This window comes from Lutzomyia longipalpis, chromosome 2 (assembly GCF_024334085.1).
Source record: "Lutzomyia longipalpis isolate SR_M1_2022 chromosome 2, ASM2433408v1".
Classification (NCBI taxonomy): domain Eukaryota; kingdom Metazoa; phylum Arthropoda; class Insecta; order Diptera; family Psychodidae; genus Lutzomyia; species Lutzomyia longipalpis.
In genome coordinates this window covers 23,553,249-23,565,527 of record NC_074708.1, presented here as the reverse complement: position 1 = coordinate 23,565,527, position 12,279 = coordinate 23,553,249, and the positions used below count along the sequence as shown (strand labels likewise).

At 36.9% G+C, this 12,279-nt stretch overlaps 1 protein-coding gene across 1 annotated transcript; it reads right to left on the bottom strand.

Moving 5' to 3' along the window:
- Nucleotides 1-349: 349 nt before the first annotated feature.
- LOC129789575 (filaggrin-2-like) lies at nt 350-5,949 on the bottom strand. The gene is made up of 2 exons (XM_055826462.1): nt 5,593-5,949; nt 350-4,337 (listed from the first exon to the last, which is right to left on the bottom strand). The coding sequence occupies exons 1-2, from the start codon at nt 5,648-5,650 to the stop codon at nt 559-561; spliced, it is 3,837 nt and encodes a 1,278-aa protein (XP_055682437.1). The 5' UTR covers nt 5,651-5,949; the 3' UTR covers nt 350-558.
- Between the last annotated feature and the right edge of the window lie 6,330 nt (nt 5,950-12,279).

The following is a 12,279-nucleotide window of genomic DNA, read 5'->3' as shown; positions in this document are numbered from 1 at the left end:
ACATAACACCGCGATAATCTTCCATACACGTTTACAGGTAAAACGAAAAAGAAGTAAAAAAAAATATATTGCATAAAACAAATGAAAGGGGTCTACTAGAGCGACTATAGGAAGTTAATTTGGAATACACAAAAAGTTGAAAAGGGGGGTTCTTAAAAGAAACACAATCTAAAGAGAGATACAGGTAGTTAATTAATAAATTTCAAGTTCATTAGCGCAGTGCTGCGAACAAAACCACGACAAAAGATATGATACACCGTGATCATCTGTCTTTTGTCTATCTATGCGGTAAAAGGTAAAGAAATGATCATAAGAAGCAGCAGCAGCAGAAAGAGATAAAATCCATAACTTTTTAATTTCATTTTCAAATAAGCATTTTTATTATCATTATTTTAGGAGTACAAATAAAGTCGTTATTTATGAGTCATTATGTTGAAGAAAAACTCCGTTAGAAAATTAGTCTTATTTTTCAACGAATATTTTTGAAAAATACCCTTAAAATTCTATAGTTGTTAAGTAATTGTTGCAGAAACTAAAATTATTGAGTTTAATCTTTAATTAATTGAAGATCGGAAGTCCACCAAAAGTTTGAGTGGATCCTTTAGCAGAAGTAGTGCTTCCATCTTGATTGAAGGTTCCACCAATCGCGCCAACAGGTCCTGTTTGACTAGTAACAATGGATGAACTGGAGGATGTACCCCCTGCCAGACCAATAGGAGCTCCAATTGATCCTACTGTTTGGGGTATACCAGAATTTGGAGTAGTTGCAGTGTTCTTGATTAATTGATTGGACATCTGTCCAATTTGAAAGTTCCCTTGTTCGTCAATAAACAACTCATTTCCACTACTAGTAGTGGACAATTGATTTCCTTGTGGGCTTAGCTGAGGACGTCCTGATTGAGTACCCTTGCTGGCATCTTCTGAGAGAATTACGCCGCTACTTGATCCAAAACCTCCAAGTTGATTTCCAGGAGATCCGCAAATTCCACAATGACTTCCTTGATTTGGTTGCCCGAACTGCGTACCAGGGCTTACAGGTCCTTCAGACAGTATTACACCGCTACTAGAACCTGATTGTAGGTTTGCATTTCCAAATTGTTGATTAGGATTTCCTCTATTTTCTGGAAAAATCGTGCCACTACTGAAGCCAGGACGCTGTGCTGGTCCTAATGGTTTTCTCTGATCTGGCTGACCTTGAGATAAAATTACACCCGATTGTTCAATTGTAGCTCCAAATTGATTTCCTTTAGATGATGAACTAGACTGAGATTGTGAAGTGCTAACACTTGGACCACCAAATTGATTTCTTGAACCAAGCTGATTTCCATGAGATGAACTACTAGCCTGTGCCTGGGAAAACTCACTACCACTCGAAGATGCTTGAGCTGAGCTACTAGCTTGAGAAAATGATGATCCTTTGGCTGAATCTACTTCGGTATAGGGTGCAGAATGGTGGTGATTGTGATGACGATGCTCTTTTGTTTTTTCCTTTGATCCTCCAAATATATTCAATGCACCTCCAATTCCTCCAAATAGACCGCCCAGTCCAAGACTTGCACCAATATCAGCACTAGCTTCTACACCACGCTTTCTTCGAAATCCCTTTTCAAAATCTGCTCTGACATCAAATCCAGAACCCTCTCCTGCACCATTATATTCCTTATTTTCCTTATTTTCTGTTCTACCTTGTGGAACAAATGGATTAAAAGTTTGGCTACTTTCAGTTGGAGGCAGAGGCGTAATATTCAGATTTGAACCTGGACTCAATGTAGGAAATGCTGGTGGGCCTGCCGAACCACCTGGACTCAATGTAGGAAATGCTGCTGGACCTGCTGAACCTCCTGGACTCAATGTGGGAAATGCTGCTGAACCTGCTGAACCTCCTGGACTCAATGTGGGAAATGCTGCTGGACCTGCTGGACCTCCTGGACTCAATGTTGGAAATGCTGCTGGACTTTCTGCACTCAGAGTAGGAAATGGTGATGCTGAACCTGAATTACCTCCAAGAATACCACCTTCATTTGGTTTTATGGGCTTTTGGGTGTTTGGAAAGAGATCAATTGGTTGGCTATTATCTTGGTTAGGAAACAGAGATCCAATATTTGATCCAGGTCTTCGGTTGTTTGTTGGTGTATTTCCATCTAGACTACCTAGGTTCGGAAAAAGTGATTCAATAGTAGGGCTTGTTGTAGCAGAGGGAATTTTTATAGGCGCTTGTGTATTGCCTTGATTAGGGAATAGTTCCCCGATATTTGGTGTTCGTGTATTTGGTGGAAAATTTTCAGGTAGACTGGGAAAACTTGGTACGCTGTTAGGTGATTGGGTAAATGGAGGAATGCCTCCAGATCCTCCAGGCTGATTATTAACTTGGTTAGGGAACAGAGAGCCGATATTTGGTCCAATGCTCGACTCTTGGTCAGTTGGCCGAACATTTCCTGGCAATTGGCTACTACCCTTAAAGGGAGGTATGGATCCAGTACTTGGTTTTGGGTTTTCTGGTACATTATCACCAAGTCCGCCAGGCTTTCCTGGTTTAAATGGAATTGGTGGTTTGAAGTCTTGTCCTGGAGAGTTGGAGTGATGTCCAGGTTGATGACCACCAGGATGATGAGATCCAGGATGAGGGCCAGGATAAGGTCCCGGATGAGGACCAGGATGAGGGCCAGGATAAGGTCCCGGATGAGGACCAGGATGAGGGCCAGGATGATGATGATCATGGTGATGATGATCATGGTGATGATTTTGATGATGTGATCCAGGATAATGTTCATGAGATTCACCAGACTCAATTGATTCATAGGATTCGACAGATTCTTCTGAACTTCCATGAGGTCCATGTTCATGGAATGATGGTCCATGCTTATGAGATGGTCCGTGTCCATGGTATGAAGGTCTGTGTCCATGAAAGGGTGGTCCGTGCTCATAAGATGATGGTCCATGTTCATAAGATCCGTGTTCATGGAATGAAGGTCCATACTTATGAGATGGTCCGTATCCATGGAATGGTGGTCCGTGCTCATTAGATGATGGTCCATGTTCATAAGATCCGTGTTCATGGAATGAAGGTCCATGCTTATGAGATGGTCCGTGTCCGTGGAATGGTGGTCCGTGCTCATGGGAAGATAGTCCATGTCCATGTCCATGTCCATGTCCATGTCCATGTCCATGTCCATAAAAAGAAGATTCTTGTTTATGAAACAATGATCCATGTTTATGAGATGATGGTTCATATTCATGAGATGATGGTTCGTGCTCATGAGATGATGGTTCATATTCATGAGATGATGGTTCGTGCTCATGAGATGATGGTTCATATTCATAAGATGATGGTTCGTGCTCATGAGATGATGGTCCGTGCCCATAGAATGGTGGTCCGTGTTCATGGGAAGATGGTCCATGTCCATGTCCATGATATGAAGATCCGTGTTTATGAAAGGATGGTCCGTGTTCATGAGATGATGGTTCATATTCATGAGATGATGAATCATATTCATGAGATGATGGTTCATGAGGGTGTCCATGATGATGTTGATCCCGGTTTGGTGCATAATTTACATTAGTGTGACGGTTAAATTCTGGTCCTTTATTGTGGTGTACAACATTCCGATCGCCTTCACTTTCACGTGAATGGTAGGTTTTGTGTGCCGAATGATCACTTAGCAATCCCGCTCCTCGTTTCGTATTAAGAGACCCTAGTTCTTGATTTTCTGTCTGGGATGATATACCAGCAGCATCGGCAAAGGCTCCAGTTTCTCCATCAAATGAAGTTGCCTGTGACTGAGCATGGGATTTCGAGGATGTTAAGCCGAGAATTCCAAAATCTGCATTCTTAGTTTGCGATTGACTCTGAGCACTTGTACTTCCACTGCTACCAGTTGCAAAAGATCCAGCATTAGCCTGTGTACCGGACTTTTGAACATCCGTCTTTGATCCAATACCAACATTAAGACCATCAAGTTGCAAACCCAATCCTCCAGATGTATTCACACCAAACCCTTTATTCTGGTCTGAGACTGACGTTGCAAGTCCCACACCACCCACGTTGAGGTCGTGCATAAAATTATTAGTTTGTCCATCGGTGCTTGAAGACGATTGACTTTTCGAGACGGTATTGGAAATTCCCAATCCAGCGATATTTACGTCATTTGCTAATGAGCCACTGGATGCGACACTTTGGGAACCACCAGACTCTGTTTTTGACTGTGCTTGTGATGCTGTATTTGTGATCCCCAATAAATTCCCAAAATTTACCCCTTTTGAGATACTATCACTGCTGGCAGATGATGTAGATCCGCCAAATGGTTGATTAAAAGAAGATGCATAGAAGGGCCGCTGTGCTGAAAATTAAAATAAAATAAATTGCTAAATATATGTATCATCACTGTATATAAATATATTTAGAACTAAATTGATCAGGAAAGAAAGAAAGTATAAAGAATTGGTCATAAAAATCTCCAGCCTGTATAGGCACATGGAATTTCACAAAAGTACAATTTGAGAGGAAGCACAACCAATTTTTCTCATTGTTCCTTTCCTCTGAATTAACATCAGACTAATTGAATCACCCATGACATTGAGGAAAGAAATTTACCTTTCGGTTATTGAGTTCACGCGTCGTCGCACTTGATGTGAATGTAACGTGTCGGACTCAATTACCCAGCCATTGATAAGACGGTGCTCTCAGTTCTTTTTTTGTTCTTTTCGCTTATTAACATACCCCCCGCTTGCCCCCTCAATAGTACCCCCCAAATTTCCATATTTTCCTGTGACCTCAAAAATTGGAAGAATGGAATTTTAACATCATCTATGTATTTTTAGGCTCAAGATAATTACAAAATATATCTATCTGTATAGAAATACATAATTTGTTTATTCTTTCATTTTACTTCTTTAGGCGTTTTACGGGAAGAAAACAATGTACATATGTATGTATGTGTACAATATTTATAAAATTCTACACATATCAGGAAGCTTCAATGAGTATACTCATAAAGTTCTAAAAAATTTATTTTGTTGCGAATTTTTTTTGATTGGCAATGAAATATTTTTTTATCTTCAAATTCAATAATAAATTAGTTTTTTTTTAGAATACAGTGGGACCCCAGTACAACGACCACTCGGATGTACTCTTCACACTCATTATTTTCAATGCGCGAGAGTAGTATAACCAAGCGGTCGTTGTACTGGGGTCCCACTGTATTGAAATCATTTAAACAGCATTAATTTTAGTATTGGTATAAAAAATGTTGTCTACCCATGTACATGTGACAGATAAAAAAAAATATTAGCAATCCGCGAAGACTTTTAGTGGCGTTCATTTTTCTTAGACTCTTCAAAAACCGGTTAATGAAACGATAAAAAAAGAAAAATAAGATTCTCCGTCTCTGTGAAGGTTATAATTTGAGCTTGTGGAAATTCCTCATAAGATAGAAAATTCTCATTTTCACTTTTTCATACATTTACTTGATTATGGATTTCTTCCTTGAAATGCTACAAGGAATTTTTCATTCTGTGCTTGTTTTATGTTTTTTTTTTAACTCGTGCAAAAAGAATAAAGCATTCCAAAGAAACAAATGGGTAGAATCGACTTACCAGAAGATATATAGAATGCATCTGCTAAACTCAAAATAAGAATGATGTACTTCAGCATTTTTCACGTTTTATTGTTCAGTTTCACTTATATCACGATTGTGCTTATTTCCTTGTTTGCCAAAAAACCAAAAGAATGAACGGAAAACAAAAATTCGTTTTTGAACAAGTACAAAAAATCAAACAAATATTGTTTGAAAACTTCACACACCCAACTTTAATTAAATTTTATCTCAAAGAGAAGTTTTTCTTTTGATATTCACTGGTGGAAAAATATGGAATATATAGAAGCACTTTCTGGGTTGCAGAGAGCACGCTCTTTCGTGCTTCTTCCACAACAGAATGCTATATCGACTGCCATTCGAAAATCATTGAATAATGCTGAGAGGGACTTCTTCTGCTAAATGGCATTTTTTTGTGCCTGTTCAATTCGAATGCGCGCGGGTGATCCAAAATCTTTTTTTACATTAAAAACTCAACAATTGAAATCCCACCAGCAGTGAAGCCACACAACGCCGAGACGGTGTATTTTTGTTAAAGTAAACTTCACAGTACAACTCTTTGGATTCACACTGTGGTGATTAATGTTAATATAAGAACCGGGGAATACCACCGTCCCCATACTGGTATCTTCCTTGAAGAGTCTATACGAGCTTTAGATATTAACATAATTCGCAATATTATACACGGTGGAAAGAGTCAACATAATTTTCTGCCGCTCTCGGTGCTGCTCTTCCAATAGCATTGAGAAGATATGACATTGGGCTACCGGTGAAATACCCAAAAGACTCTTGACCATGAGCTCCACATCTATAGCGGCTTGTTTCTTCAAGATAATCAGGGTATAATTATATGTATTTTTATATAGGAACATTGCCTATTAACCCTTTCGCACTCACATGATATTACGATTCCATGAATGCTTTCAGAGAACATTTCTCAAGCAAAACGTCTTCTCTGGCCTTTTGTGCTTGAATTTTACGTATTTTTTTAATTTAGAAAAAAGTTAAATTCATAAAAAATTTAATAAAATAATATGTTTCTCGTTTATGTCTACATATGACCTATAGTCCGTGAAAGGGTTAATTCTGCAATGCATTTTCGCTAAGAAATTCCCAACTCTTCTCTGGGTTGATTGTCACAAAACACGAATGGGAATACCCAAGAAAACTTGACACATATTATTGGATAATGCCAAAAGAAACCCACAAACATATTTGGGATTTTGCAGAAATTATTGAGAAGTTCTGATAAAGTTTTGCATTAATATACGAAACCAAAAACAGACAACAAAAGATATATGCGGTCAGATTGCAACGCACAGAGTTAAAAAATTCGTATAGAATATTTTTAAATTGGAGAAATAGTCGGTTGGAAAATCGAAAATACAGCAATCTGTCAAAACGTCGTTGGACAGCATAAATGCCACGTTTTCATTTTCCAGTCGACTGCTTTTCCAATTTAAAAAATTCAACACTTTCAAATGATAGGGGAAATCATCTGAATTGATGGAACCCGTAATAATAAAAAAAAAACTTTCAAATGTCTAAATATCTCAACATTTTTTATGTTATATTTTAAGATTTAAAAATTCATAAGAATTATTAACATGATTTTATTCGATTTTGTATGGCGGCTTAACCCCTTTTTGCGAAAACAATTAAAATATGGGTAATCTTACAACAAAAAAAGTTCTAGCTTAAAGCTTTAAAAGCTTTCTATTTTCTAATAAGGTTGACTGGAAATATTTTGGCAAATATTTTTCAAAAAACGTGAACAATTACGTCACTATTGTGTTCAGACACAAATAAAGTTTTGAAGCATAACAATGCCTTGTCAAAAACATCGACGAAGCATTAACATGCTGAATTTTAAGGTGAAAAGCGAAAATGCATAAAGTTCATATAATAGAAAAAAAAACAACAACATAAATTTAAACATTTTATTCACTTTATAGTTTAGTTGATATAATTTATACACCTATATATTTTCCTGTTGATAATTTCCTTTACATTATCATAGAATATGAAAGGGAAAAAGATGAACAACAATCGGATATCCAGATGTCCCGCCACAGTGACTGGGCATGTGTGGAGGTGTGCCAAAAGGTTACGTACATGGTGTATATGCAAGTACATTATGTATTTTCGCAAAAAAAAATCGGCCAAACAAATGGTTGTAAAGCTGTATAGAGAGAGAGAGAGAGAGGAGTAAAATTAAATAAACATAAAAATATTACGAGACACTATCATGGGATGCCTTTGGCAAATTCACGCTGTGTATTATACAATTTTTGCGGACCCACCCGTTGTCGTTGTAGTCTGCAGAACACTTTGAAAAGCATCGTTCCAGATTGCTGGTGGAAGCTGGCTATAAAGATGTCACGAGACAATTCAGTTTAGAAAATTTACAGACTTTGATGTTCCTTCCTCACAGCTTCTCAAAAAAAATTCCGTGCTGGCTGATACTTCCTCCAAAACTTACCTCTCCACACGCGATGGAATGCTCGCACTATATGCGAGGATAAAAATCTATCCAAGAGAAGAAGAGTGGTGGAACATAAACATAAAAATAGAAAAAAAGACACTAAAAACCACATAAGTGAGAAATAGAGATATTAGGAATATGAAAATATTTATTAATAATTTGACATTGGTCTTTGACAATTGAAAGTTAATCCCCTGTAAGAGATGCTCATTTCAGTGTGTCAATCAGATGCTACCATGGAGATTACTTATTGATGACCATGATGAAAAGACAAGAAGCCGCATGCGATCAGCCGAGGAAGACAAACACTTCTAGGCCAAGAATCAGGCGAGAGATGTCTTTTTATCCAATTTGACAAATGACACCCAAAAAACTCGTATTTGTACACCACCATCACGAAGTGAAATTAATGCTAACTTACGCTACCACTGACACTTTTGGACAGTTTTTAATGGTCTCTTAGTAGGTAAATTTGTATAAAATCCATCCACTCTTTATTTGTTTGTCGTTCAACTCTGAAAAGAGATATTTCCCTCCTATACTTGTTCAAACTTTGGATTGGAAGCCCTGGGTGACTTTTTCACATTCATTCTCGCACACACTCCGCATTCTGTTTCAATGATTTTTCGACGTGGATTAATGGCATCTCATGAAGTATTCCACCCTCTTCCATCGATACCGCCACCACCCACCCCATTGGTTTTCTTCCAATCATGTTTACTCCCCCGTATTGAACTTTCCTCCTCAAATTGCTCAATTTTCAGTTCAAAATTGCCATGATATTGATGCTTTATATATCGCTGCTTAATAATTTCATTTGCTATCAAAAATAAATCTCCAAGAACTTTTATTACAAGTCATCACACAATATCAACTTACAATAACCTACCTATGTTATCTATGTAGGTACATGTACGTACCCATATGATATTCTAAGCCTACTGATAATATGCAATTCATGTAGACGTTACACAGAAAATTATATTTTAAGTTCACAATTAAGATTAACTAAAAACTAACCGAGCTATTAAAATACGTTTACGCTTCCGGTTTTAGACTTAACCATATACAGAATACTAAAGCTAAGTCCTAAAGTTTCTAAAATCGACAATTCAGTCAAAGTTCTAAAAATCAAAATTACGTTTAAATTTGATAAAATAGTGACAATTTAATAATTTCTTTCAATCACTTCAATAGATAAACAAGAGGGTTAGAACAAAGTGGTAGGTATTTAATAAAATGTTCCATCAAACGTCTTTATACGTATCACATACACGCCAAGAATGGCTATGAACTAAAAACATTTGGGAGATATTCAGAAGCTGCGCTTTTTTGAAAAGAAATGAGCATCAGACATGTAGCTAGCAAGAAATCTCTCCACGATGAATTCTTGGATATTACCATTTAGCAGAAAAAGGATAATATTGGGGTTGTTGAAATTAACACAGTGTGCATACCTATGGAATTGGTGTGGCATAAGTAGAGGAGGGTAAAGTAGAGGAATTTAAAATTAGTGCTTAAAACAAACGTCTTGAGAAAACTTCTCCAGAAATTTGAAACCATCAACCGTCCTCAAGAAGTATAGTGGCAAGAAGTCTACCAATCAAGTGATACGCTATTTAACTTTATCAAATTAAGCGCCATAGAGTGAAAGTTCTCTCTCCCAGCCAGATTGGTGCAATGGAGCGCCAGGAAATTCAGGCAGACGTGAATTAAGTGGTATATGTGTGTTTCGGTCTGGGCATAAGTGAATGGGCTCATAAATTAAGTTTAGATTCTCTGGGTTAAAGTACAAAGATATTATAACATACAATTCTATCGATTTCTGCAAGCCAACATGACCATTAAGAATTTGTAGACACCATTCCTCCTGTGCTTTTGCTATTTTGGTATACCGATACTATCCACCACCCATCCTCCTGGGTGGGTGAATCCTTTGAATCCGGAGAATGGTGCGGTGGATGGGTGGAGCAAAAGAGAGGTCAGACTGAAAAGTCGGGTGTTCTCTTCAATTGCAAAATCAATATTATCGTGATTCGACGTGTGTGTGAAACTCGGTGTATTTGAAACGTTTGCTCACGTGCTTTACAAAATGTTACATGAATATCGAAAACTCCCCCGCATCAACCCATTCTCGCACAAGGTACCAATTGGCCTATACCTTGATGCAAGTAGCTGGTAAAGAACTTTGCTACATTTTGTGATTTTATCGGCAAAAATTCAACACTTCCTGATGGAATACGTATTTTATAGTATTGCATTATTCACACGTTTAAGTTCAACTTCCACAGTCGTGTATGTAAATTTCTCTTTATAAATTTCTTTATAAGAAATCTCAGTCAATGATTTATTGAATGGATAAATAGATTAGCAATAATAGAAATTTAAATATTTCCCCAAATTATGCTAAAGAATCTGTATTAGTTCTGCTTCCGACAAACTGAGTTTTGGCACATATACCGAATTTACGGAAGAGTATAGCCTAATTCGAAACAGCAGTTTGAAAAGGAGAGTAGTTTTTTTTTTAATTTTCGCTAAGTCTTACTTTAAAAAATGGCATAAGAAAATATAATTCTTAACCTAAATTTTTGAATTTTTGTGTAAACAGTTCTGAAATCCTTTCATTAACCCTTTAAAGTTTTTTGGGTCATACGCTGACCCAAACGTGAAACATTTTATTTTTTCAATTTTTTATGAATGTAATTGTTTTTCCATATTACAAATGCATCAAATTCACGCATAAGGGGTCAAAGAAGACGTTCTGAGTGAGAAAAGTCCTCTAAAAAAATTCATAGAATAAAAATCGCGATAAAAGAGCGCATGTTTCAATGTTTTTATGTTTCACGTTGGACGTTAAAGGGTTAATCGATTCCATTTGACTTTAATTATGTAAAATTAAAAAAATAAATAAATTAGGGGAACGTGGCCCAATTGCGACTCCCTAAATTCTGTTTCAGAAGGATTGAAAAAAGTCATATTAAAATGAATTAAATCTTTCCAAGTTTGGTACCATTGGAAAGGTCATTTAATAGGCTAACTTTGTTCTATAGATGCAAACCTTCTAACTCTTACCTGTTCTGAGTAATAGTCGAATTAAAAAAAGGTGCTAAAATTGCACTTTTTCACCACGGTGTTCTAATTGCGACCCACCCGAGTGTTCTAATTGTGACCCCCTTTTTTTGCCGTAATTTGTGGGTTTTTCACTAGTAGATCACTTTTATCACTACTATAAATAGGAAAACTGCCATGAATTACACGGAAAAGCCGGAAAATCAAGAATTTATTTTCAATTTTCCCCACATTTGTTTTGACATTTCGCCCTCGAGGTGACTACACACACTTTCACACACACCGACAATTGCGCACTCACTGACGTAATTCGCAGAAAATCCATGAAAATTCTTCTGAGGAATGCATAAATTACACTAACTGCACTCCCCTTTGGCTTTAGGAACATTTTCACTGCGAAAAAACTTTCAATAAACGTGAAAAAATATTGATTTTCCCGAAATCAAAACAGCGCGGTTGTGTGAGAAAGACACTTCTACACTACTACACGCACGCGCAATAGCTTTACCGTGGTGAGTGGTGGAAATAGACGGTCCGAATTGAAACATTTTGGGGGTCGCAATTAGAACATTTTGCATGTATTACATTTTCACTTAATTACTTAAAATATCTAAAATCTTTCAAAAAATTGTAAATCAAGTAATAAACTAGACCCTCTGAGCTACAGAAACGCGGCATAATATGAGACATAATAGTGGGAAAAAAACTCATATCAACTTAGTTTCTAAAATCAAAAAATGTCGGCCAAGTGCTGAAAATGAATTTTGATTTTTAATTCGCCCTGTTGTGTACCAAATTAATTTATTTTAGGCGCTAACATTACCTTACTATAATATCTTCATAATGTAGTGAAACTAATTTTATAATATTTCGTCATTTACAAAAAAAGGGGAGGTCGCAATTGGGCGGCGGTCCGAATTGGGCCACGTTCCCCTATGCCATTTTTATGCACACTGAAAGTAAACGAAGAAAATTTTTTAAGCTTACTACATATACATAGAATAATGGGTAAATTCGGGTTGAAACTATCTGAATTGGACCGCCTTTCCCTATCACTTTTATTTGCAGATCTACATAAGTTTTACCATAACTCATCGCGTTTGCAAAATCCACTTGAGATCTATCAAAACATAA